Below are 26,519 nucleotides of genomic sequence, written 5' to 3' on the forward strand. Positions count from 1 at the left end.
ATAGAGTCTGCAGCTAATGCACAAAGTGTCTCCATTGGTTTACTGCAACACGCTGGAATTTCTCAAAACTATTAATAGTGGGTTTGGCAGAGCAATATGTGGCCATAACAGCAGAGAAATGGAAAACACAGAGGGCATATTTCCTTTCTGCAACCCTGCACCTTTCTAATGGCTTCTTTGGAAAGAGAGAGAAAGTGGTCTTACAATACCATGTCAAACTCTTCTGTCTTTCCTCCATCACACGGGGCACCCATGATGTTGCTGGCAGCACAGGAACGGCTGAGTAAATTCAACTAGGCTTTGAAAGATGACGTCCTTTGCTTTAGTTTGACATTGCTTTTCCAGGGCTTCACACAGTGGTGTGCATCACAGAGACCAGCTAGCAGCCCAGGAAACAATCTGGTTTTTATAATCTACTGCAATTAGGGGTGTTTGCATCCACCCCATGCACGTGCTATGTCCCACAATCAAAGTGGTGGATGATAGCCCAGTGCCACAGCTGTCACTGCAGTCACAGACAGGCTCCAGTTAGCTTTAAACTAGTTATTGCAGGTGGCAGCACAAGTCTTTGGAGCAGAACAGAGCTCAGACAGAAAAAGCAAAAAGGGTAAATCAGCCTGTGTTCAGGGCTGTGTTAGAGCATTGTGTTATCAGGGCCGTTCTGGAGGAGTACTCAAAAAAACCTCCTTAAACAACTTCTGTATAAGCTGCAGGTGCCACAGGAAATAAGGATGCAAACATAACCTTAGCTTGGATGGACTACAGCAAAGAGCTTGTTTTCTCAGCTGAAAACATACAGATTTGACAACAGCAACTCTCTTTACAAATGTCATAGTATCTGTAAGTTTGAGTTTAAAACTTCTTAAATTTTGCACTAGTCTTATAAATGTCAAATAAACATTTTATTCTCCAAGCCATGTTTAGTCTCAGTCAGTAACGATACCTTGTTTCTTGACAGAAACACACTTTTCCAAATTTTCAATTCACCCTAAATGTCAAAATGTGTTCTGTGAAAACATTCCCTCCCAAAATTTGAAAGCATAAATGGACTAAAAGTAATTATAAGCCACAACGTAACAGTAATACCCAATAAATTCATTTCCCAGCTTTCTAATAATGCAGCCCAGGAAATTATATGGTATTGAACAGAAAAGGTTAAAATATTGTTCAATTAGATGCATGTGGGCTCTATGAGCTAACAACGTGTGCATCCATAACCCCCAGTTCAACACAGCTTGTTAGAAATGTACATGTTTTAAGTCAACAGTGTCCCATTTATTTTAACAGGATTATGCATGTGGTTAGATAAGAACAAAGCACATTATGGCACTATGGATGCTTGCATGCTGCCTATCTGCTGGTGATAGTCAATCTTCTGCATCTGATCTAAGCTTTGTGACAATAACAATATGCTCATTCCAGTTCAACACATTTTGGGAAGTAATGTTAATGTATTGGGGAACCTGTAATCAGCAATGGAAACATGCAGAGCAGCCAGGTCACAAGGATAATTAGATACAGGGTCATGTACAGGGGACTGGGTCCCAGATACTGTGAGCTGAGGACTCCGAAATGCTCTTGCTCCATGGGACAGTGACTTCTGTGAGCCTTGCCAGCAGCATGGATTATAAAACTGGAGCTGATATGAAAAGAAACAGATGTATTATTTTTCCTCATGCACTATGTTGTAATATTAAATACATAGGAACCATGAATCATGAGAGCAGTAAATTGAGAGGTAAACAAGATTTTTGTCTAGGAGCACATGCAAGCCTACTAACCAGTAGAATAATAGTAATTAATAGAGAAACGTGGTAAAATAGTAAAGTAAAAAGATTTTTAAATCTTACAGTAGAACTAAAGATGTAAGAGACTCTTTTTGAAAATTACATGTAACTCCAGCACTGACATAAGTCAGGGTAATCTACTGTCTTCATTGAAGTCAATTTTCTGCTGTGATCCCATCGGTTTCACACTTAAAGCCATCAGGCACCAAAGAACAATGTAGCAGAAGCAGATGTTTTCACTGTCCCTCAAACCCAGTGAAACTCAGGTCTGGCGCTACTGTTGAAGGGCAGAACTGCTCCAGTGCAACATGTCCTGCAGCTCACAAGGGATGCTCATGCACAGGGAGACCTCCTCACCCTTCAACTGGGTTCCTGTTGAGGAATCTGGAGCACCAGAACAGGGAATAAGGGTGCTCCCAGCAGGGCCACAGCTGGAGGTCCCACAGAGTGGGTATCTCAGCCCAATCCTGAACAGCCCCCAAGTGCTGGTTTCAGCTTGAAGGCAAAAGGAGGGGTCCAGAATTTATACTCAGTTACTTATTTCTGTTTGTGCTGCACATGCAGAATTTGGGGTATGGTAAACAAATGCTCTGCTGGTAAATAAAGAATTGAACAGTTAATTATAGATGTTACTCATCATTATAACTTTGTCAAAGGTAATTTATAGGAGAAGCTTGAGCACTACCAATTGCACACTACCTACCTTTCAGTTAACTGGCTTAAGCAAGACTATATTAAACTACATATGTTCAAGAGGACTGGATAAATTCATGACTACCAATGGCCAAAGTACTGAGCACTTGCTTTAAACATACAAGAGGGAAAGATTTCTGACATATCTTGCCCTGCCCCTTCCTAAGCATCTGTTGATGATTGCTGCTGGAGGCTGGAGGCCAGCCTGCCAGCTCCCAGCTCTGAACTAACACAAGTCTTACTCAGGACTGCAGGATCTCAGGCTCCACTCCTGAAATCAATGGCCAAATTCTCCTCTCACCCAAGGAATGAGCAAAGAAATTATTTTCATTGAGATTTCACTGTTAAAGGTGTTTGGCAATGCTGACACTTGTAATTTCCAGCAATTTGAACAACACATACCCACAATGACATTTGTATAAGAAAGTTTTGATATTGACAGCTCAGATTTTTTTTTTTTTTAATTAAATGAGATCAATTTGTTTCTTGTACCATCTCTAGTCAATTATGAATATTTATTGCAAGATGCCAGGCAGTAACGATCATTTGGTAATACAGAAACTACAGACAGGTAAGCATATGGTCTCAATAATCCAAGATCTGTATCCACATAAAAATGTCTTTACTTGAATTCAGCCTCAAGGCTTATACATTCCCTTGAACTAAAATATCCACTCTGTTATTTACTGCATTACTTAAAGAAACTGCTTTCTTATATTTAGAGAGCCTCACAAATGACATACTTTGTTGTGCAATGTACTGGCTTGTGTGCCAAACCATACATCACTACACTTTACCAGATGTCAGAATTTAAAGCAGATCTTGGCTCTTTCTTCATTGGGAGACAGAAGGAAAATGGCAGCTCATGCCACTGCAAGCTGAACTACTTTTTCTGATTCATGTCGTTGTGACTGTAGCAACCTGTTTGCTATAAAACCCCTATAGAATTATTTAGGATGAGATCTTTCGGGTTTTCATCCTCTCTCTCAAGTTCTGTTTTTTTTTTTAATTTATTATTTCTGAGAGAGGCTTCATGGTCTTCTGTTCTTCAAGGAGGATACAGCAAGTTCAAACAACATAAGGTCTCATACAAACACATCTGTAGACAGTGGGAGTTAAACACTATATTTAAAAATTAAGCATGCAATGACAATTCATCTCTGTTATAACAGCAGATTCCTTGTACAACCACAGATGTCTGAGGGAAAGACAAGGAGAAGCAAAGGACTGAATGCTAGAGAAAGAGATCTTAATCATAAACATTTAAAGAAATGAGGATAAACACACACTTAAAATATTGTTGACTGACCTTAGATATTTGCAACTTAGGAATTATACTGCATAGGCGCAACTGCATCATGCCACAGATGGTTCAGAGAGTGATGCAGAAACTGAAGCTGCACATTGTGCCTCAGAAAACAGGAAATTCATCTGTGAGCCATGCACCTGGAGTAAGTTGCAAAGTTGGCACACAACTTTGTGCATTCTTCAAGACCATATTATGCAAGATGCACACTAAATAGCACCTCTATGGCATTAAATCACAGCATTATAGAATGAATCATAGAATGATTTGCGTTGGAAGGGACCTTAAAGCTCATCCAGTTCCAACCCACTGCCACAGGCAGGGACTCCTTCCACTAGAGCAGGTTGCTCAAAGCCCCCTTCCAACCTGGCCTTGAACACTTTCAGGAATGGGACAGCCACAACTACCCAGGACAACCTGCTGCAGTGTCTCCCTACCCTCACAGTAAAGAATTTCTTCCTAATATCTAATCTAATATCTTCAGTTTAAAGCCATTATCCCTTGTCCTATTAGTATACTCCCTGAAAAAGAGTCCATCCCCATCTTTCCTGTAGGTCTCTCTAAGGTCTCCCTGAAGTCTTCTCTTCTCCAGGATGAACAACCCCAACTCTCTCAACTGCCTTTGTAGGATACGTGCTTCAGCCACTGATCATCATCATGGCCTCCTCTGGACCCACTCGAGCAGATCTATGGCTTTCTTATGCTGGGAGGCTCAGATCTGAACACAGTACTTCAGATGGGGTCTCACAAGGGTGGAATACAGAAGGCAAACCACCTCCCTTGACTTGCTGAACATACTTCTTTTGATGCAGCCTGGGATGTGATTTGGCATCTTGTTGAAATCAAACATATATCTTGGGTTTTTTTGGAATGGCTCACTTCCCGAAGAAAAGTCATTTGGGGGTCAATTAAATTCTGCGTTTCTTTTCAGAAACCAAGGAAAACAAAATTGAAAATACAATATGTATGTGTGTGTAAAATAAAACAATTTGTGTGCAAGTGAGAGCAAACACTTGGGACTTTTCAAAACTGATTTCAAAGAATTTTTAAAACAGAATGTCATACTGAGATGTAAAATTAAAATGACTGACTTTGTTGATTGTCAAATAAATTCGACTACCTTCTACCATACCACTAATCAGGTTTAATGCACTGCTGCTGCTGCAGAGACTATGCTTTTTCACCTGTTTTGCAAAATTATTTACTCACTGTCTAGTTCATCAGTTGATCTGAAGCTAAAAAAGTACACAAGATTATTATTTTTTTTTTTACCAGTTCTTTTATACTTTCGTCATGGTGCAAATGGGAATTTCAAAACCAGGGGGTTGGTTGATGTTACTTAGCAAATTTTTTCAGAACATTCCACTGACTTAAGGCTTTGTTATGTTTCTTTACCCATTTGAATTTCTGTAATTTCTTTTCTGATACTTTGTTCCAGTAATGCTTAACCAGCCATTAGCTTTTCTTAGTAAAGCCAAATTGAATGACACTAATGTGAACAGCATAAAACCTGCATTGACCTACTTTTATTAAATGAAGGAGAATAGGCCTCATAGGTCTGTTAGGTTGTCCAGTTTGCTCTTCCACTTCAAATTACTGATATTTCCTTACCATGATCTATATATACAGGTTATGCTTAACTCTGTTTGAAAGCAACGCAAATGTAATACACAGTATGTTCTTACTCACCTCCTGTTCAGAATTACCAGCAATTCAAGAAATAGCCAAAATTGATGGTTCCAAAAATTGGGAAAGGAAAGAAAAAATGGAACAAGGCAGCAGATCTTCAGCTTGACACAATTAAATGCTACTTATGAAGCCAGTATGACCCAATAGCAATTTTTAGGAGAATGAATTATCCTCAGGCATTTTTCTGCTCAGGTAGTTTTAATGTTTTTCCTCTCCCTTACTCTGTCCAATTTTAAAGCTCCAATCCTGACTGAACTGCTGAGCATTCCTCTGTAGCATTGGTTTCAGCAGAACAGAAATGCCCTTTGCACCTCACTAAGGTTTGCCAAGCATTGCAGAATTAGGCCAAATAATTAATTGCTGTCAGAGAAGATCAGCTGTCACCGAAGCAGCATTTGGTAGTTCAGGTCACCTGCAGGTTACATACCCAGCTTCCTCAGCGCCTAGAAACAAAACTTAATGCCATTTAGTAACATTGCTATCACTTTACAACAGCAAGCAGGAGGTCCCAGATGAGATGAGGACCACATTATTTCAGACATAATTTGGTGGTCTCTACACAGCTCACAGAGCAGAGATTATAAATAATAGTGATGAATGTATTCTGTCTGTCCTCCTGGACCCTATGCAGAGGGGAGGCAAGCGGATTGCCAGTCTCACAGAAACAACAGCAGCAGATCCAAAAATTAAATTCAGGGTTCCTGAATTTGACACGATCATCTTTCTTATGAGCTTTGCAAACAAACAAGACACGTGTGCAACCACCCAACTGGTTCTCCTGCATTTCTCAAGAAGAAATTTAAAAGCAAAACAAGAAGGACCTGTTCTGAAAAATCTGCCCTAAAAAATCCTGCCTAGGGTACTAAGAAAAATCAACGTTCACCACTTCCAGCTATATGCATTGAAAAAAACAGTCAAGCTAGTATTTACAGATGATTTTTTAACAGGTCTGACCTCGAAGCAGCAGCTCACATTCCCAATATTATAGGGAGGGAGGAAAGCAGAAACAGATCAATCACTCAACAAAGAGGCTTGTCAAGGAGTGGACATTTTTCTTTTGTAGCATTTTCTTCTCAGCAGCTGCCCACATACAGCCTATCAGGAGATATCTCAGGTGTCCATCAGAACATTTTTCTGTGCTCTCTCCAGTGCTAGTGCTTAAGCTTAATTTATTTGTCAAGTGCTCATATGGGAGTAGGACTGAGGGGGGGAAATAGGGAGAAATGTGTTTGTTTACCATGATACTGCCCTACCTTTCTGCTTTCTGTCAGCCTGTGATTATTTACGTCAGACCTGCTTGATTTCTGCATCTTTTAGGGTTTTTTGTAATTAATTCAGTCTCAATATTCTCCTCATTCCCATACTTTTCAGATATCATTTCATCTCTTTTGATCTGCTTCAGTTTCTTTTCTCCCTTCTCCCTCTTTGCCTTCATGTTCTTTCTAAATTTTGAAACGGATTTTATTGGTTGATTGAGGCATTTGAATTGCTTTCAGAGGATGGGCCTTGGAAACACAGGATAGCAGCTCACCTAATCACATTTCTCACCTAGAAGCTGTATAATAAGGGTGATACATAGGGTGTGAGGCTGCGACACTACTAGCGAAGATGAGCTAATGGACCTTGGTCAGCCTTAATTAGAGTTTCTAAGCCAAACCTTTTCCTTCTCTGGCCATGAGTGTGTCAGCCTATCAGTTTTGTAACAGCTGACAACCTCCTCTGATTAGTTTGTCTTCATCTTCCCTATTTTGTGTGTTGATATGGCACCAAGAGTTATTTCCCTGCAACAAGGGGGCCCTTTGCTTTGCAGGCAGAACAAAAGTGTCAGCCTATCAGTTCTGTAACATCTGACAACCTCCTCTGACATCTTCCCTATTTTGTATATTGACATGGCACCAAAAATTACTTCCTTGCGGGAAGGGGTCCTTTGCTCTGCAGGTGTAAGAAAAGTGCCACTTCTAAGGGCACCTGACCCTACCCCAGGAGAAACCATGTGTGGCATGAATCACTGCACCCGAGTCCCTGCACCTTCAGGATATGGCCATCTGGCACTTAAAAGTGTATATACATATATATATGTGCGCACACACACATATATATATATATCTCCCACAAAAGCAAACAACCCCCCCCACCAAACAAACACAAAACCACAACAACACAACAACAACAAAAAGCCCCCCAAACCATCATCTCTATGTATCCACTACTGATGTATTGGCACCCAACATGAATTGCCTTGCCTGTCAAAGAGGGTAGAGTGAAACAACTTATTTCAAACTAGCTTACGAAGGCTTATCAATTGTATGATGGAAAGCTTCCGACCAGCTGTGCAACATGTAAATCAAAATGTGCCTTCTTAATAACAAAGGCTTGTTTCGATCAGGATGGACTGATAAATTGTTTTCTGCCAGAGGATAAAGAGGACTGGGCTTTAGGTATGTAAAAATGGTAAATATTTCTCTTGTGCTTTTATTCTTTCTTAGTCAAATGCATCTTCAGAGAGCCATCAGTTTCCTTGCCACAGAAAGAAAAAAACTCAGGGTTACCAGGATCCCTGTGCTTATTCATCTGATTTTGCCTTAAGTTAAATATTGGAGAACCATCCCTATTTGGTAAGGTTTTAATTCTGCCACTGGCTATGACAAAGGCTGCTGTTTCTATCCACTGCTGGGCTTGTTTGTCTCAGATTTTTTATTTCAGCTAGAATTGCAAAATACACTATTGTAGTGCAAAATGAATGGGATTTCCTCATTTTAGTTCATTATCTTCATCTACTTCTCTCCACTAAAGAAGAGAGAAAAGTCCCACTCATCTTTCTGCCCTCCCCTCACCCCCAGCCAAAGTGGCAATTGTACCATTAAGCCTCGAGTGTTTTACATATGCAAACACAAACACAGTGCTTACAGGAAAGATCTTACTATCCATATGTTCATCTCCTTCCCTTTACCTAAACCAGACGATTACCTCAGCAGCTCAGCTGTGTTATTGAGACATTTCAGCGTGAAATTTGTTTTTCCTCACTGAACTTTAAGTGGAATTTCAAGTGCCAAGTCTCCAAAGCCAAGTGGGGCTATTAAGAGATAATTACTAATTATGCTAATTTGAGAAGTTGTGCTATTTCTTTCCCTGGTCATTTTATCTGCAGCTCTCCTGAGAGAACAGTCCCCATTCAATGTTAATAACCTTTCTAGACTAAGCATTCAATGGAGGACAGTGTGTCCTAAACCCACAAATATTTTATAGTTAATCTAGATATGTGGCTGTAAATTAGAAAGAGAAGCAAGTTGCACTAATGCTAATGACTTATGTTATTAATTTTTTGCAGTAGCAGAAATATCTGATTGCTCTCCATTCATATACTGATACAGCCTTTTTGTGATGGTTTTCTTTTAAATGAAAGACTCCTCACTGACTTGAAATACCCACTACATTAGTAATATTTCTCAGCAATCATTTTCTAATCCTACATACTGCAAGCTCCCCTAAGAAAGGATTAAAACAAAGAACATATTTGATTTGAATTTCCTAAATGTCTCATTTATTTTTCCCTTATATATGTAAAGATATGAAACATGCCTTTCCATGTTTTATGCACTGCCTTTTTTTTCCTTTTCTTTTTTTCAAGACAGTGGCTACCGAGTTGGTATTAGGCTGTAAAGTATGCTGACAGAATAAGAGTCTTCATTATTTTTTAATAAAATAACAAATTTAGGTTTTATTTGATGTAGAATTCCATTCCTGTTCTGTGGCAAAAGATACATATTTCACATCTTTTATACTTACCATTTGTTTGTGGAGTGCCAGTACCCAGAGCTTTCTTGGCTTGGCTTACCTTTCAAGCGCAGAGGTGCTGAGGCTGTCCTCTTGTCACACTACTTGTTGAAAAACTCTTGTTTTTCTGCAACTCAGAATGGATCTCCCACATAAGAGCAGACAGACAATGTCCAGTCTCCGTTGGAAGAGCACGGTTACTCTGATGTGACTGTGAAAGCCCAGGTCCTCTAAGCCCTGGGTTTGTATCACACTGAGTGGGAAGCCTGAATGCGTAAAAGCAGCTCCTGGGAATACAGATGCAGGATCACCCCCTCCATTTGTCAGTATAACATGAACACCTTAAGCACTCGATGGACGACAGCAACATCTGAAAGCAGATTCAGCCTCACAGTGACCACTCAAGACAACAGGGTGTAAACAGCTGTGGTACTGCAGCTCAAGAGGAGAGTGCAGAAAACAGCAGATAAGCAAAATATTTTAATAGCAATTCGGCTTATATGCTTTTTTTTCAGTTTGCAGAATCTAGATGCAAACCCACTAAGCAAAGAAGAAAATGAGACTGAGCAACAAGAACGCAAAGGACAGCAGTTCGTACTATGATTTTTTGCTATTTTAACACCATACACAGGCCTATAAACAGTGGATGTGTTTTTGTAAAAAAGCAAAAAACGTAAATATTCAAAATCTTGGGTAGCACTTATTTCTGGAAAATGAAACACACAGCCCTCAGATTCCAGTTCAGTACTCCCAATGTAGGAGTGGGAGGACTGCGTTCACATGAGACATGAATTAGGGCCTAAAAATATGTCCTAGTAATAACGCAGAAGATAATTTTAAGTTTCAGCACTGCCAGTTTCAGAATACAGCTTCCTTTAGTGAAAATCCATTTTGCAAGTATGTGAACCTGCCCTCAAGCTCCTGACAAATATCAGGTAAGACACGTCTTCCTTGCTGGTGGGGCTGAGGGGACCAAGGGGCCACTGTGCTCCCACCATATCACTGGGAGACACAGGAAAAACACAGCTGTGTGACTCTCTAGTAATACATCTCCCACAGGTTCACATGAGAGCAGAATTGGCTGCTATTTAGACCATCATGTGACCCCGACATTTCATCAGCTCACTAGTAAAGCCAAGTGGGCTGAAGTCCTTGACCTGCACCTGGTCAGACACATAGCTCATGGACTTCTTCATAAAACAGACTTTCTAGCTGTGCTCAATGGAAAACATAAGCAGAAGGCAACATAGGCAAGTGTTGTATGTGAGTCTCATATCAGCTCTCCCTTGGGCAGACAGATTGTCATAGGGGAGGTCTTGCATCTCCCTTAAGTCCGATCAACTCTTGAGGCATTGCATCTTCCAAAGAAACACTCTGTTGCCCCAAAATTCAGCTTAAGCTGCATTAAAGACTGCTGCTCCTTGCTGATACATTGCTGTCCAAAGACAGCAGCTAAGGGAACCTGCTGGAGGCTGAGAAAAGAGCAATGCATCTGGGCAATACAAAGCTGTAAGTGAATAAACATCTGCAAGAGAGATATCTTAAAAGAAACAAACAAAGAAAGAAAACCACACACACAAAAACGAAACAACCCAGAAAAAAAGCAGCAGTCAGCAATGAAAGATACCATATCTCCTGAAAGGCCTGCTGCAATACTTAAAATTAGTTCTTCCTGGAGAGAGAAATGAGCACTAGAGACTATTTCAAAATGTTTCATGGGCTCTGCTGGTCACAGCCACACTTGTTCTGCACGCTCTGGGAAACTGGCAGACTAGAATCACAGCCCCAGAAAGATGCTTGACATTGCTAATTCTAGCTGAAATGAAGTTTTCTGCACATGTTATTTCTTAGTCATGTTTGAAATTATTTTTTAATCTAGTACCTACAAAGATCACACAGAGTTGTGAAAGAAAGAAACGGATCAGCTTAAAAAATCCAGTGTTAACTGTACTTTTTCCTTTTATATTTCCATAATGAAAATATTTATAACTATATTATTTTACAGTATCATTCCAAAATTGACAGTAACCTATTGAGAAGCATTTGCAGCTCTCACAGAGTTTGAAAGGCTCATACTGCATGAATAAGAGAAATGCATATTTGCAACAGACCTCAGCAGTCGGCTTGCACGGCCTCTAACTGGTGTGAGAAATTATGTACGGGAGAGCCTGAATACCCCACTTTGTCCCATTTTATGCCAAAGAGAACGGGATTCTTTGGATAGACAATTCCATGTGGGTATAGGCTTTAGTAGAGAGGAGAAACAAGTGATTTTCTGAAAACCATAGATTTTTCATCCTAGGACTCATGGAAATGTTGGTTTTATTTACTCTGTATAAATATACAAATAGATGCATGTTTCTATCCCGCATATTTGCGAAGAAAACTTTGAAAATATAAACTGATGAAAGCTTTGCAAAAGAAACTCTTATCTATCATTACTTTTTACCAGCCACAGTTTCTTTATGGACATCTGAAGCCCCAAATTCTACAAAGGAGTATGAATTCTGGATTCCTTGACTTTTACTACTTCCCTGCAGCCCATCTGCATGGATTTATTTTCAGGCTAACAGCCCACATAATTCAGGGTGTAACATTTCACCCTTAAAACCCCCAGTTATAATAAAGAATAAATAATAATCATGAGGCGTACAAGATGCAGAGAGATGAATTACAACGCAGATGTTTGATCTTGTCTTTTCAGCTGAGATTATAAATGTTCTGAGCCTAAGAGAAAAATTCAGAGCCTGAAACTGAACGTTTGCTAATTAATCAGTTATAACAGCGTAGGGGATTACAAAACACAATTAAAACACATTGATATCAAGAAAGACAAAGGAGGATGGTGAAGGGAGTATGGAAGCAGCTCTCGACAGAGAAACATCTCTACACAAGCTGGTGAAAATGATGCAACTCATAAATGATCTGTGATTAAGAATTAAAAAACAACTACAAGATGACTATTTTATGAACCAAATTGATTGCTGGAAATTTGACCCAATGTTCATTAAAAAGAAAATACAAATCAGGGTTTGAGGCAAGCTGCTTATGAAGCCTAGGACAAAACTTCCATTGAGTTTAGCACTTCATATAAATATGCATGTATGTTAATATACATGTTACTGGAGCACAAATCGGCACATTAATATGCATAGTACTAGAGTGTCTGTGTTTAAGTACATAAATAGAAATTGAATATAAACATATGCATTCATAGCTTTGAAATTCCATTAGTAACAAAACAGCGTAGAGAAATTATTAGCATTTTTACATGATGATTTCTGCTTAAGTCAGATACTGAACTGTTACTGATACTTACTTACAAGGCATTCAACAGATGGGGAGTCTAGACTGATAACTTCTGTGCTATGCAAATGTATTTTTAAATCTTCTTTAATGTTAAACTCTGATTCTGTGCTGTAGAATGAAATAAAGTGCTTTCCTGGGTGTGCAATTTTATCTTATTTTCTTTTTTAAAATCTAATTTGGCAGTGATCTGCTACTGATAGTGCCAGTCAGAATGACCCTAACCCCTGTAAAAATTACCACCAAGGTCAATCTGAATAAAGACAATGTGACCACCCATGTGAGGATGACCTATGGGATGAAGGTGCCATAAATGGTAGGGCCTTGTGCTCCTGGAAAAGAAAGATTCCCATGTAACAGCACAAGATCAGGCTCCTATTCTCTTCATCTCAATTCTGCTCTCAATCTTTACCTCTTTTCTAGGGAAAAGAGGAAACTGCGCTTTTGTTCGCAAATTGTCAACAATGTTGACAAATGCATATTTTCTGTAATATTACCTACTCAACAAAAATCAATCTATGTACACAACGTACATCTTAATGTACATAACGGATGAAAGTGAACATTATACAAGTGAAGATAGAAAATATTTTTTCTAGTTCTTTCTAGTTTTGGGAAGTGAATGTAATAAAGTGATATCCCTTTAGAAATACTGCTGCTTACCATTTATTCATTTTAAACTATATTATTTAGGTAGCATTCATTTGTGTGGTTCACTGCTTGCCCTAAGAGACCTTCATTTGTTCAAAGTATGAACTCATTCTGGATTTAAAATGGTAAAAGCAAACTAATGTAAAAACATAATGAAATCACCTTCAAATCTGCTTACGTTCTCACTTTTCCTACAAACCCCCAACAAAAATAATCCCCCAAATTTCTCTGAGATTATTGCAGCAAATCCCATGCCCATCAAATCCTAAAACATGCTCCACCTGCTAGTGAAACTATCACAGTAATTGTCTGGGCTTTTATCTAATGAATATGCATTACAGCAGTCAAAACAAAATTCTAACTTAATCTACATTACTGGGGAAAGTTTCTGAAACAAGCTGTTGCAGGGAAATTTATGTAATACGTTGTCAACGTTCAACAGAGACAAGCTGTCTGCTAGAAAGGGCTGATGGAAACCAGTTTCCCCATTTGGTAAGGGAGCTGTATCATTGCTACCCTTAAGCCAGGCTTTTGCCCACAGATGCACTGAAAGCATCACATCTCATCGTCCATTTAGCTCTCCTGCCCACCTGTACTTCATCTCTATGCAAAGTCTTTGCGGACAATCACCGAAATCTCTTTTTGCCATGCGGGTTTCAGTGAGTCATAATCATCTTTTCTACAAAGCGCAAATTCACTGATACCTGCTGGAAATGATAGATGGAAATTCAGTTGACTGACTGCACGATGTCTGTGCATAACTGCATCTGCAGGCAGGTCTGTGCCCACCGTCAGCATTTGCAACAATATACTATGGGGCACACCAATAAAACAAAAAGTATTTGAAATCAAGATTAGCAAGATTAACAAACCACTCTTCATCCAACTGCTTGCACACAATGCATGCACTGCTTTTGCTATAACAGCCATTAGAATAATAGTATCAGCCCCTTATCTTTACTTTTTGCCGTTTCCCATTTCTGTCTAAACAGCAGAGATACCACCTTTACATGCCAGTGTCAGAAAAACATCTATTCTGCTCAGGAAGTGGTAGGAAGATCAGTTTAGATGTGCTAAAACAGAATGAGCCCTAAGAAATATGTGTTGGCAAATAAGCGCATTACAACTTTTCTTTAATATGTAGATTTTTATTAGAAAAAGAATAGTAACTCCTTATCCAGTTTCTGGTTCCACAAAATAACCCTAAAGCACCTGCATATTTGTATGCAGATCTTGTTACTCTTTATTTACTGCTTTTCTAGGCAGCAATGGAATGACTGAACAAGTGATTTTGCTGAACCAAGGCCATATGTTACCCCGAAGACCTTTGATGATATATTGGGCCTATTCAGCCACCACTTCCATGCATGCTTTCATTTTCATAATTTATATGAATAACAGCTGCTTCAATAGGTGAGGATACAAGCAAGGGGATTAAGAGAATAACAAAAAGGGGATAAAAGAGATGGGTGTTTTGGTAAAGAAACAAACAAGCGCAAATATGTAATCAACACATGGATTTTTAGGGCTACACAGTCTATGTTTTATTTTACAAGGAGCTTTTTTGTGCCTTTGTGGTTATCTTTTTAATAATTAACAGTAGATTGAGACTGCTTCCATAGTCATACCCCCGTTAAAACAGCCCTCTATAAGGCCAAACCAGTGTGTATTATGCTGCTTCTTGCTTTCAGTTAATTTTGGGGACTCTTAATGAGGGCTTAGAGTTTTCTGAGGCAAAAGTAAAAGCAGTAAGGTAAAAGGAATGTATTTTTTTATTGTTTTTAACTTTTAGAATTCCTTTCCTAGACTCAGAAATCATGGCTTGTTCTTTCTTTCATCTTAGAATTATCTGCCACATTTTAGTCAAAGAATTATCTTATGGTTAAAGAGCATAGTCAATTTACAGTGTTTTTAGCTAAAGTGGAGTAGTCTCCTGGTCTTCAAAGAAGCACATGCATATACAAAATTGATGAACTGCAGGCAAGGCACAAATGTAGGCACTGTTAGTAAGATTTTTAATGGAAATAAAAGTTATGAAATTTAGCTAATATTTAATTCCACTGAAATTGATTCATCTAAAAAGTGAAATCTTGTAAACAAAAAATCTGTAACCGTTTCAGTCAATTCCTCAAGCAAATTCTCATAGCATCTGATGGAAGTTACAAAGTAGAGCTAGTCTACAGACTCGTCAGCGATGTGCTAAGAAAAAGTTGCCTTTTAAATGTAAACTTGGATACACAGAAAGCTTGCCCTCAGCAAGTATAACATGCCATTCTTGGAGAAATCAAAAGCCCTCCAGGAACTGAAGAGTAAATGCAATTCCACACCAACAAAGAATCTGATCCCATGCATTTGTTTACATACAAAATAGATAAATAAGTAAAAAGCCCTTTTCTTTCAACCACCACCAGGCAGAACTGCTTTGTGAACAACTGCAGCAGGCTGCCTTGCAGGCAGGGATTATACCTGCTTCTGCCTGTGTGCACCGACTGCAGCAGACAGCCTAGCACACTGTCCGCCTTGAAATGAGCGGTGCTCCCAGGGACCTGCCATGTTATACGAGTACTTTGCAATGATAAACCCATGCAGAAAATATAGGTAGGTACAAACCAGAAACAGCTTAATTTGATACTAGAGAAGCTGGAGCAACAGACTACTGAATTCCTACCTCTTGCTAATTAATTCTGCAACAGATTTATTAACTGCTCTGACACAGTTTCCCTCTCTGTAAACTGGGGAAATATGTCTTCTCATATCAACTCTCATTCTCAGAGAGTTCATAGCAACTTTTCATAAATAATTTGAGCATGTACCTTGTATGATAACACTGATGCATTTTTATTAACTCTGGGCAATAAGAGTCCTTGATGGCTGGGATGAGTTAGAATTACCTGAAGAAAAGGATGATCTTAGTCACTGGCATGGAAAAATAGTCCAGTAGGCCTTAAATCGTGACAGTGTAAATTTAATAAGGAATTCACTGGTAGCCTTCAGGAAAATCTGCCAGAACTTCTTTGTCTATGGTTTCTTTTCTTACCCCATTTAAGCATAATGTATCACCTGCTTAAAAATGTGTCTGGGCTAACCAATCTATAAAACAGTGTTCTGTTAAACTACTTCTATTACACACCGCATTTCTAAACTGCAAAAGGCTATTTCATTTCTGACTAATCAAAAACCATGTGCATTTTTTAAATCACCACTTTTCTTTGACATCTAATAACCATCTTCTGGTAACTGGAACTGTTAGTATCTTACTGCCTGTTTTTACCTTACCTTTTACCTGTTTATACGTTGTGCTATTACATGCCAAGACTCCAAACTCTTTAGTTGTTTTAGCAAAATGAATGCAGAGCTAAAGTCTCATTTTAAAAGTATTATTGGCAGGGTACAAGTTAACCTAGAAAGACAAGCTTTTGACTTGTTCTTGCAGAACTGAAATGCTTCACATTTATGCTTGAATAGTGCATATTCTCTCATTCCTGTGTACAAAATCTAAAGGATTTGTATAGTGAAAATTTGTTGAAAAGAAAATAAATTATCAAATGACTTGCACTCATGGATTGCAGCTGAAGGCACAACAACTCCTTGTGGACACAGCACCAGATAAGGCAAAGCTCTGTCATATAGCTGTAAAAACTGGTCATTATAAACATGAATTGAAAAACAAGTACCTCAACATGAGAAACAACAGATTTTACAGACAGACATCAGATGCTTTAGCATAAATAAATGATAAATAGAGACGATCAATAATCTTTGCAGCACTTGCATGTGGAGGAGACCTGCTGTCAGTGATATTAGAGAACATTCCCTTTTTGTCCTGTTTCTTTTATACTCCTAAATCCACGAGCAGCAAGAGCTGAGCTCCAATTACTGTCTGCACGGCTCAACAATGAGGCAATGCAGTCCATGGCCCTGCTCCTCGCTTCCCAGAATCACCTTTCATAGAGACATGTAAATATCAATTCATGATTGGCATGAGGGAGGGAAATTACAACCTGGAAATCAGCTAGTGAAAGTTAATTTCAGTTAAATATTGTTCAAGAATCCGTAAGAGTTTTGTGGCAGGGCTGGTGGCATGGATGTAATGTGATGCACAAGCTCAGAGTTGGCTTCTGCTCCCAGTTATGTCAGTTCTGTAAGATCCAGCTGGAGAAAGATCAGCACACAAAGAAACTTCAGAACAAATCCACCTTTTCAATAAAGGTTTGGGGTTTCCTGACATTAATATTACAGGCTCCTGCACAAGGATCTGTTATTACCGTTCTGAATTACCCAGGTACTCAGAAAACATACGTACAAAAATGGGACCTAGAAATAGCCTAAAAAAATCTTGCTTAAGAAGTTTCTTTCATTTATTTCTCACCAAAAAACAATGAAAATCTTATAATCCTTGTGCAGTTGTGCCTTTGCCTGTAAGACTATCAGTATTGCACAGAGGAAAATCATACGCAAATCCTATCAGAATGTTTATACATATTTAAAATTACAAGTTCATGCACCATGGATGAATGGATGTGTATAAACACACAAATGAAACAAATTTTATTTTTACATCTCTAAACAAAATATGTCAAGGTAATGTAAAAATCCCTCATGTAAATATTTTTTGGACTCTACAGGCTTTAAGACCCTTTGTCTAATATAACTTGTAGTTTATTATGCTCATTCATTTAATATTGCTAGACAGCTGAAGCTAAACTTTATGTCAAAAGGAAATATATATATGTACATATATATTGAGGCACAGACATGTATGTGTACAGCAGCATAGCCACCCTGACTCCTGCTGAGAGGCTTCAATTTCAATTTTACTGTGAGCAGGGGCAGCAGTATCAGGCCTCATACAAAGGTAATACATTATTACAGTTGGCTTGATAGCCATCATTTCACATTTGTTAAACCCCACTATTTAAGGAATAAATAGCCATTTCACAGTCTCTGAGAAGTGGTAAGGAGCAAGCAACTGCATTAAATTAGTTGTGTGTAAATCTCTTTCTATGGAGATGGAGACAAAATATCTGTCAAATTCTACTTACTTCTTCCCACACTTCCTAGCAGCCTTGACTCTTCATGCTGGTTTTTCATTAGCAGTTAGAGAAAGGTGACTCTGCTAATAATTTTGAGGACCATTTCTCTTATAAGAAGCAAAAATAATGTAAAAATGAGAAAAAAAGAAAAAAAAAATCACACTTTAACAGAAAGTATTTTGCTGAGATCTATTTATTGCTCACTCCTTGGTCCCAAATCACACATAAAATGCTACCAACATGTACCACAGGCTTCAGAAACAGCACTCAAGTGGCACAACTCCAAAAGCAGATGCAATAGTTTGGTACTGGAACCAAACCCTAACCCAACAGGAACACTTTCACAAAGACAGACTATGGTGTGCAGGGATAATCCCTTATTACAGACTATACATCTGAAGATGACACTCTAGCAGTAACACCAGTAACTGTGTTTTTCTGCAAAACAAATCACCATGTGTTTATAAAGTTTATTTTCACCCCCTTTCATTCCCTTTTGCTTCTCTTTCCAAGTGAATAAGAAACAGGGGATGTACTAATTTTTATCATCATCCTACCTAACCTTACTACAGCATCAGAGACTGGAATCAGTCTCAGTTTCCATCTATTTTTACATACATTGTGCAGGGTGTTGAGTGGGAACAGAGGGGAAGGTAACTTAAAAAGCCATCAGGCATATCCCAGGGAAATGTGCCTGCCTTCACTGTAACTGTGTTCCAATTTCGGGAGGCACACGGGTGGACGGATGACATTGCCACCACTGCAAAGCCAAGCAGAAAGGTACCTCCTAAACTGCTGCGCTATAGCTTCAGCTGTGAAAACAGAGGAGAATGCAAAAAGACTCACAATGAACAGCAGCAATTAACCCATCTAAAAAACACCTTTCCATGTAATCCCAGTAGTTCAGGAGTCAGATAATTTCCTGAAAAAGAGGATTCATATCTCATATTAAAAATCCAAATCCTTCTTAATGTATCCTACCTAAAGCCGAAGCCAACATTCACTGAAGCGAGCAGCAAACTTTTTAGCTAGTCTCAGCTGAACTAATCAAATACCTCAGCTTCCTACACATATTGTTTTTCCATACCTTGAGTGAAAGAATTCTCCAGGCCAGCTACATACTGTCTGAACAGAATAAGTCCTTCCACTCTTATTAAACATGCTGGAATTCTGTTTCCTTAACAGCCTCTGTCTTTGTAAATAATAGGAAAAATCAGGTATAAATCAGAGTAGCCTGTTTTACATCCTTTATAATCTTTCCTTCTTTAATATAATTTTATTGTATTCTTTCTTTAACTTATCTCCAAAATAAACAATATAAATCTTACCAATTTTCTTGTACTGAAATTTTACACGTCTCCAATTCCTTCTGCCATATGTCTCTGAATCCTCACTATTTCTTGTACACATTTGGGAACTACAACAGCCAGAATGAAACAGAATATACTCAGTGAAAATACACTTTCCATTCATTAATGACACTGTCATATCTTCAGCATTAGCCATCCTGCTCTTCACGCACTCTGCCCTGCTCTATGCTTCTTGTTATCACGCTTTACTTAGCAGAGATTTTCATTAAACCACCCATGGCAATGTCCAGTCCCTAGTCCGAACTGGGTATTGTTAATTCAGAGCCCAAAAAATACATATTCATATTTCAAACCCGTCCTAAGTAGCAAGAAATTCCAGACTGACTGAACAATGATAACACCATCCGTTTAATGCTCTCTGTTAAAGCATTACATTTGATTATTTTATGACTCGGGGCGGGTTACCTATCAGTATGGGTTGACAAGCCGCTTCTACCGGTTAATAAAGTGATAGTTTTAATATTTATATATATATATCACAATATGCTGCTAAAACTCCTCTGGGTTAACTGCTTTGTTTCAGGTTCGGGGCGGGGGGGGGGGAACGGGGGGGGGGGGGGGGGTGGGACAAAGGTCAGCTACAGCAGAAAGGTAGAGTACTTCATTTTCCTATCAGAACTTACATAATTTGTAAGAAAAATGAGCTGTGTTACACAGAAAACATCAAGTTCACCACAGATGCCTTCAGAATGATCTATGTATTGATACATATCACGGTTTTTTGTCTGGATAACTAATGGTAAAATGCCTGAAAGGTTGTAGAGATAGTTAGCTCTAAGCACAGGGATCAATTCAGGTTCATTACTACTTGCAAAACCTATACAATATTAGGCAGCAGTAATTCAAAAGTAGTACAATTAACAGATCAAACAGATATTCTAATGTCTGCTTTTTTAATGCACCTTGCTAACCTAAAGGGTATTAAAGGAACTTAAGAAAACAGTCTGCATAGACCTTTAGTAACTTGGGTATTTCACACGGCAATTTCACCTGACCTTTAATTTTCAGTGCAGTGTTTTCCATTTATAAGGATCACTTCAGAAAGGGCTGCCATTAAGCTTTTTAAAAACTCCAGTAATACTACTTAAACCAGAAATTCTAAGCAAAGCTCTCACCTTATGGGACATTTTCCCTACCCAAATCACCAAGGAGAAGTACAAACTCTTAAGTAATAGGAAACAACTTCCAACAGTATGGTACTTTACTAGCTTTATATGCCTCCACATTGCCACTGAAGAAAGCAAGCATCTGACTTCTGTGCTCAAAAAGTTAAAAATGGCTATATATGTCACTGCTCATGTAGGATATGGTCAATATTTATATAAGTGCTTCTTCTACTTACATAATTAATACTTCTCGATAAAGTTTAAATATTTTGTTCCCTTTCAAAGCAAATTGCGCCATTTTATTGTCCTCACACGTACGTGCTGTTGCTAGGAAGATACAATTCTGCTATAAACTAATCGTCTGCTATTTAGATATGGACTCATGAATCCCATATTTTTATTCTAAATTTAAGTTCAGTCATCGTAGCTAATGTCCTTGATGCTATCTTAAATTGCTGTCATTACATGGATCACTAGAAATTGGAGGTAATAATAAAAAAGGAAAGAAAAAAGAAAGGCACCAAATTAAATGATGGATAAAGGTTTAATCAATTTAATTTTATCACCAAATCCAGTACCTTCCTCTCAAGCTGTCAAGGGACGAGATAAGCGGAACAAGTATTGAAGCACGATGCAATCCTGTTGTGGGGAAGGAGTTGTGTCCCTGAACCTCGCCAAGATGAAACACGCTCATTTATTACTTTGGCATTGCAGGATGATGAAGAACCAAGCTGGTTTCCTCCCTCCATCCCCAGCACAATCTTTCTGTTTCATTAATTTTTCATGGAATTTCATTTCACAATCATTTTGCCTCTCTCACCCGCTTGCTGCCCTTATTTAGTTTATTCCGTCAACTTGGATTTCATGTCCCATTGTATCAGCAGCAACCTCCAATATGGCTTTCTACCACATCAGGGATACCAGATTCCCTCCTGTTTCCAGTAATTAACTTTAATTGCTATCTCTATAAAGCAGTACTACAAATAAGGTGTCTTATTTGTTGTTTTGTACTGGAAAATGACTCAGAAGGGATATATCTCCAATCACCCATTTCATATTTACTTTCTATATGTTGATTTCTAAGAAGTTGCCAGAGGCTGCTAACATTTCACCTTTTTAGTACTATCAGTAAATGGCAACTCTGCTTTTGTTTGGCCTACTTGTAATCATTTATCTCAGAAAACAAGCCTTCTTTTTAAAATGTATACCACAGACTATGAAATACACACAAACCATGCTGAGGCCGCTGTGCTGAATTCTGCCAGTGCTCTGCCATATTCCAAAGCCCTGGAGAAAACACAAGAACCCACAAATACGGTAACTTCCTATAAAGCCCTAAGCATTTCAAATGACTTTCTCTAAATCAGTAGGTGTAGTTTTTAACTTCTAGTCATTTTATGCACACAGATAAAACCAAAACAAACCCAACAGAACAACAAAAAGAGAAATATAAAACACCTATTACTGCTTCTACATGAAATTAGTCTGCAGATAATCTGGCAAGCATCCCTATTTATTTTTCATTAGGTCACCGAGAAATTAAGATATTAACTTCCCACCAGGACTTAATATACTTAATTTCTAAATTACAATGAAAATATTCCTACTTATACTAACATTAACAGATGGATATGAATATCCACATTTTAGCTGTTTAACACACTTTCTGCACGTAGTGCAAAATTGAATGAAAACACTGTGCAAATACATGCCTGAAATGCGATATTCGTTGCATGGACATTTAACCTTAAGTCTTCAAGGGAGGATATTTATACTTAAAGGGTTGCTGGATTTCATAAGCATAAAAATAAGATGCATTCAAATTAATTATTGGATAATGCTATTGTACACTGGAATTACACTCAGTATCCTAGACTTTCAGTGCTCAATTTGCATATATGGAAATCCTCTCTCTCCCCCTCAGTCTCATGCAGCACATGTTTTTTTAACCTTAATGCACAGGGAAATTCAGCTATTCAGAGAATGTTGTTTGTTTCCTTGCTTGAACTTGCTTTCTGCTTCCAGCAAACTCCTAAACCAGATCATCCAGGTATAAAAGAAGTGCAGCAAAGTGCTATACCCAGATACACCAATTTATAATTCCCACTAACTAGGACAAAAATATGACTGAAAACATGGAAAGTACATCCGAAGAGAAAACCCAGTGCTATTAAATAGAGAGTAACATTTGCTTCTACTTCTATACATCCTTAGATACTCTATCTGGTGATGTCTCAGCCTGGTTTTAAGCACAGTACATATGTAACATGTGTAATAAAATATATTAAGTGGTATAAAGAATTTGTTGAGTCCATCTCCTTAAGAAGTAGGGATGTGACAGGTCATTTCATTTCCTTACTGATTAGTATTCAATTTAAATTTAAGACTAGAGTGAATTTCTTTGGCTACAAGTGTCCACAGGTATCTGCATGTGTATGTGTAAACGTACGTGCGTAGTTACATATTTTAAAGCACATACTAAAAGTATTCTTGCAAGAAACAAAATATGTGTGGATAATAGTTACAGTCAAGTGACCCTCGCCTTTAACCATTTAGAGTGGTGACACTCTACAAAGATTTTCAGAGTCTTTTAAATAGATCAAACCTCCAAAACAGTGGAGCCCATATTAATTCTTATAAGAATGTAGTAATTTATGAGCTTAAAATACATTTTCTTGACTAGTTTCTAGGACAGTCAGTTTGTTAGACATCTTTGCATTAGATACAGTCAAAAAAGACACAGAAATATACGATCAGTAAGTAAACTAGTGTAATAATAAAATCCAACAGGTTTTATACTGGGTGTGCCTTAAATTAAAGGCATTTTTTTTTGCCAGTATAAAATTAAAGGAATGTGTACTTTTATGAATTTATACTACAATTACATAGAAAACAAAATCAAAATCATATGAACACAAGCATTGCTCCCTATAATTGGTATACTAACCGACCACATTATTTAGGAAGTGGTTACAACAGCACATTTGGAGGAATAAAGAAAAATAGCTCTTCAAGTGCATGTTCTTATTGATAATGATATCAAGCACTTTCTAGAATGTCATCAACCTCCAGATGTCTATTCTGCAAATAGCTGTTATTTAGCAAGTTACTGTTTAGCAAGTTTTTGTGTTTCTTCATTGCATATATTAATGGATTACTCTTTTCTCTTGGCCAAGTACAGGGTAGCTAAGGCTAGGCTAAGTTTGTAGTTCCCTAGAAAAGTAGTTTTGCTTAAACAAATACAGCACAAAGAAGTCTGCAGACCACAACTTAAGTAACAAGCATATTTAAAGGATGCTTAGTATTTTAAAACTGATTTTATAATGGAGAGTAAAAGACAGCCTTTGTCACCAGGTGTTACAGCAACCCAAAAATCCAGAGGAACAAGTCAAGGTTACACACCTACTCCATGTCCTGATCTGGGTGCCTGTAGTTTCCGCTTGTGCGCAGGCCACTATTTGTAACTATGATTCTGAATACAGAGTTCAGGGGTGAAAGTTAAAATAGTGACAGGCAAATGATACAATCAAGCATTTAGCATTTGAGCAGTTTGTACCAGTTACCATATAAAACCTGCTCTGACACCTTTCTGAAAAGTTATCCAATACCGTGCTTAACTGCCTTTAACAAAATAATAAAAAGACACTTAAGTAATGGCGCCTACAAATGATGTTTTCTAGAATAGGAGAAAAAAACAGTGTATCATGAGCATCGGCTTGAGTTGATGAGCTAGCTGACTAAAACTCGTGTTAGTCCCACATAATGATGACAATTACAGGTTACATGGTATTTACTGCTCAGCGAAACATCTGGAGTTAGCACCTCTGCAATCAAATGCGTTGCAGCTGGGCATCTCTGGCGTCTCATACCGGTGCCTTTTACTTTAAAGTGTTCGCAGCCTGGCGAAGAGCTTTTATGTAGGGCATACTCCCCGTTCGCAATGACATCCTGTAGCTTCACTTTTCATGCCCATGGCAATGAGCGCCTTCCTAACAGATTTGCTTAGGGAAGGGGAACACCACCAAAACAGCAAAACTCGGCGGACCTTCTCTAGAAGGATAAAGCGGTAGTTTGGAGGACGCAACCCGCCGCGCGGGAGCTGCGCGCTGCCCCGGAGGCTTCACGCCGCGATCTGCGCTGCCGGGGCACTTCCTGCGCCGGACATCGGGCGCCAGGTAGGGTAGTATGGTGTTGGGGGTGCTGGAGCCAGGCGACGGACGTGCCAGCGCCGGCGGAGACCCCGGGACAGGGCAGCTCCTCCGCACCGCGTTACCTTGGACGGGGTCCGCCGAGCCGCCACCCGCTGGCACCCCTGCGAGGTTCAACCTCACCCCTAAACAAAGAGAGGAGGAGAGCAAACATTGTCCGTCCGCGGGGCAGCGCGGAGACCCCTCTCGTCCTCAAGCCGGACCCCGCGGGTGGCGGATCGGAACAGCGGACGAGGCACCGCCCGCCCCTCACGGGCCGTCGGGGTGGCAGAAGGGCTGGGGCCGGCGTGTGCCGAGCACAGACAATAACCACAGGAGCAGCCGATGTTGTGTGAGAGACAGAGAGAGGAGAGAGGGAAAAAAAGAGGAAAAAAAATAAAAATCTATCTAGCTTACCTTTCCTCTTTGATCTCCTTCTCCGCCTCCTCTTGGACTTGCATTTCAGCTGTCCGCTCGGCGCTCCCGACGCCCTGCTGCTGCCCAGGACGGATGTCATGCCTGCACTTCAGCTAAACAGCACCGCACCGCGATGTTTTCCTCCCGTGGAGTTTCTCCCTTTCCTGGAGGCGGCTTTTATAACGCGCCTGGCAGGGCGGGCTGCCCAGCGCCGCGCCGAGGGGTCGCGCCTCCGCCCCGACGTGCCGGGCCCGGCCGGGGCGATGCCCGGGGGCGGTAGCGGCGACTATGCCGGCCCCGCGCCCACTTTTTGCACCTCTGCGAGTTGCTGGGCGCCGGTCGCTTTGAAGCCAAGGGTGCGGGGGGGGCGTAAGTGGGGGGGGGGGGGGGGCGGATTTGCTGCTGCAAAGTCTCCCGCAACCCAATCGTTCCCGCCGCCCTGCGCTGACATCAGCTCCGCCAGCCCTCGCCCCCAAACTCCGCTTTCTCTGGGCTGCCGGCTGTGCCCGGCTCCGGGGAGAAGGCGATGGAGAATAGCCCCGGAGGGAATAAAAACATCCTGCCGCCTCGTCTGGGAGAAGCTGGAGGGACAGCTTGCAAGAAGGGAGTCTGCAGGCAGGAATTCAAGCCTTTTCCTTTTTCTTTTTTTTTTTTCCTTTTTTTTTTTCCTTTTTTTTTTACCCCTCTTCTTTTTTTTTTTCTACTTTAGACCATGTGGACACTGAACACTCTGCTTCCAGAAACACAGAAATGCCGCTGCTGTCCTCCCCAGCCCAACACTTAATAACTAGTTCACTAATTGCAATGGTTATTATTCCCAGGGAAAGAATATGAGTTACTGTTGAAGTATCCCTGTGTCAACAAACCTTATGCAAGACGGTAAGTGTAGCGATTCTGCTTGAATCTCCAGTTATTTTTAAAGTACCTACTCTGCTAAATTCACGATCAAGGGCAAAAGCTCTTGAAGAGAGGAGTGCACTGTCGCTCAGACTCACACATTAACACTGTGCAGTGCCTCATTTAGGCAACAGTGCAATTAAAGTGTCGGGAGCAGAGGGGCTTTTAAAGAGAGGAAAGATGACAACAGCATTCCTCTGAAAAGCTAGACTACAAAGCATTACACGTTTGTTACAGAAAGCCAGGGTATGCAACAGATAAGATTCTGCTTTAAGTTACAAGAAACCTACTGCTTCTGCACCC

At 39.6% G+C, this 26,519-nt stretch overlaps 1 protein-coding gene across 1 annotated transcript in view; it reads right to left on the bottom strand.

The window, feature by feature from the left end:
* ADARB2 (adenosine deaminase RNA specific B2 (inactive)) overlaps positions 1 to 25,640 on the bottom strand; it is a 310,582-nt gene extending 284,942 nt beyond the window's left edge. The window contains exon 1 of the mRNA XM_061468035.1: positions 25,320 to 25,640. Within this exon, the coding sequence (XP_061324019.1) occupies positions 25,320 to 25,419 (100 nt within the window). The 5' untranslated portion in view covers positions 25,420 to 25,640. The remainder of the gene's footprint in view (positions 1 to 25,319) is intronic.
* Positions 25,641 to 26,519: the final 879 nt, after the last annotated feature.

The sequence above is a fragment of the Pezoporus flaviventris genome, unplaced genomic scaffold (genome assembly GCF_033815535.1).
Source record: "Pezoporus flaviventris isolate CSIRO_AGI_PZ_B2104156 unplaced genomic scaffold, CSIRO_AGI_Pfla_v1 ptg000047l, whole genome shotgun sequence".
NCBI lineage: Eukaryota > Metazoa > Chordata > Aves > Psittaciformes > Psittacidae > Pezoporus > Pezoporus flaviventris.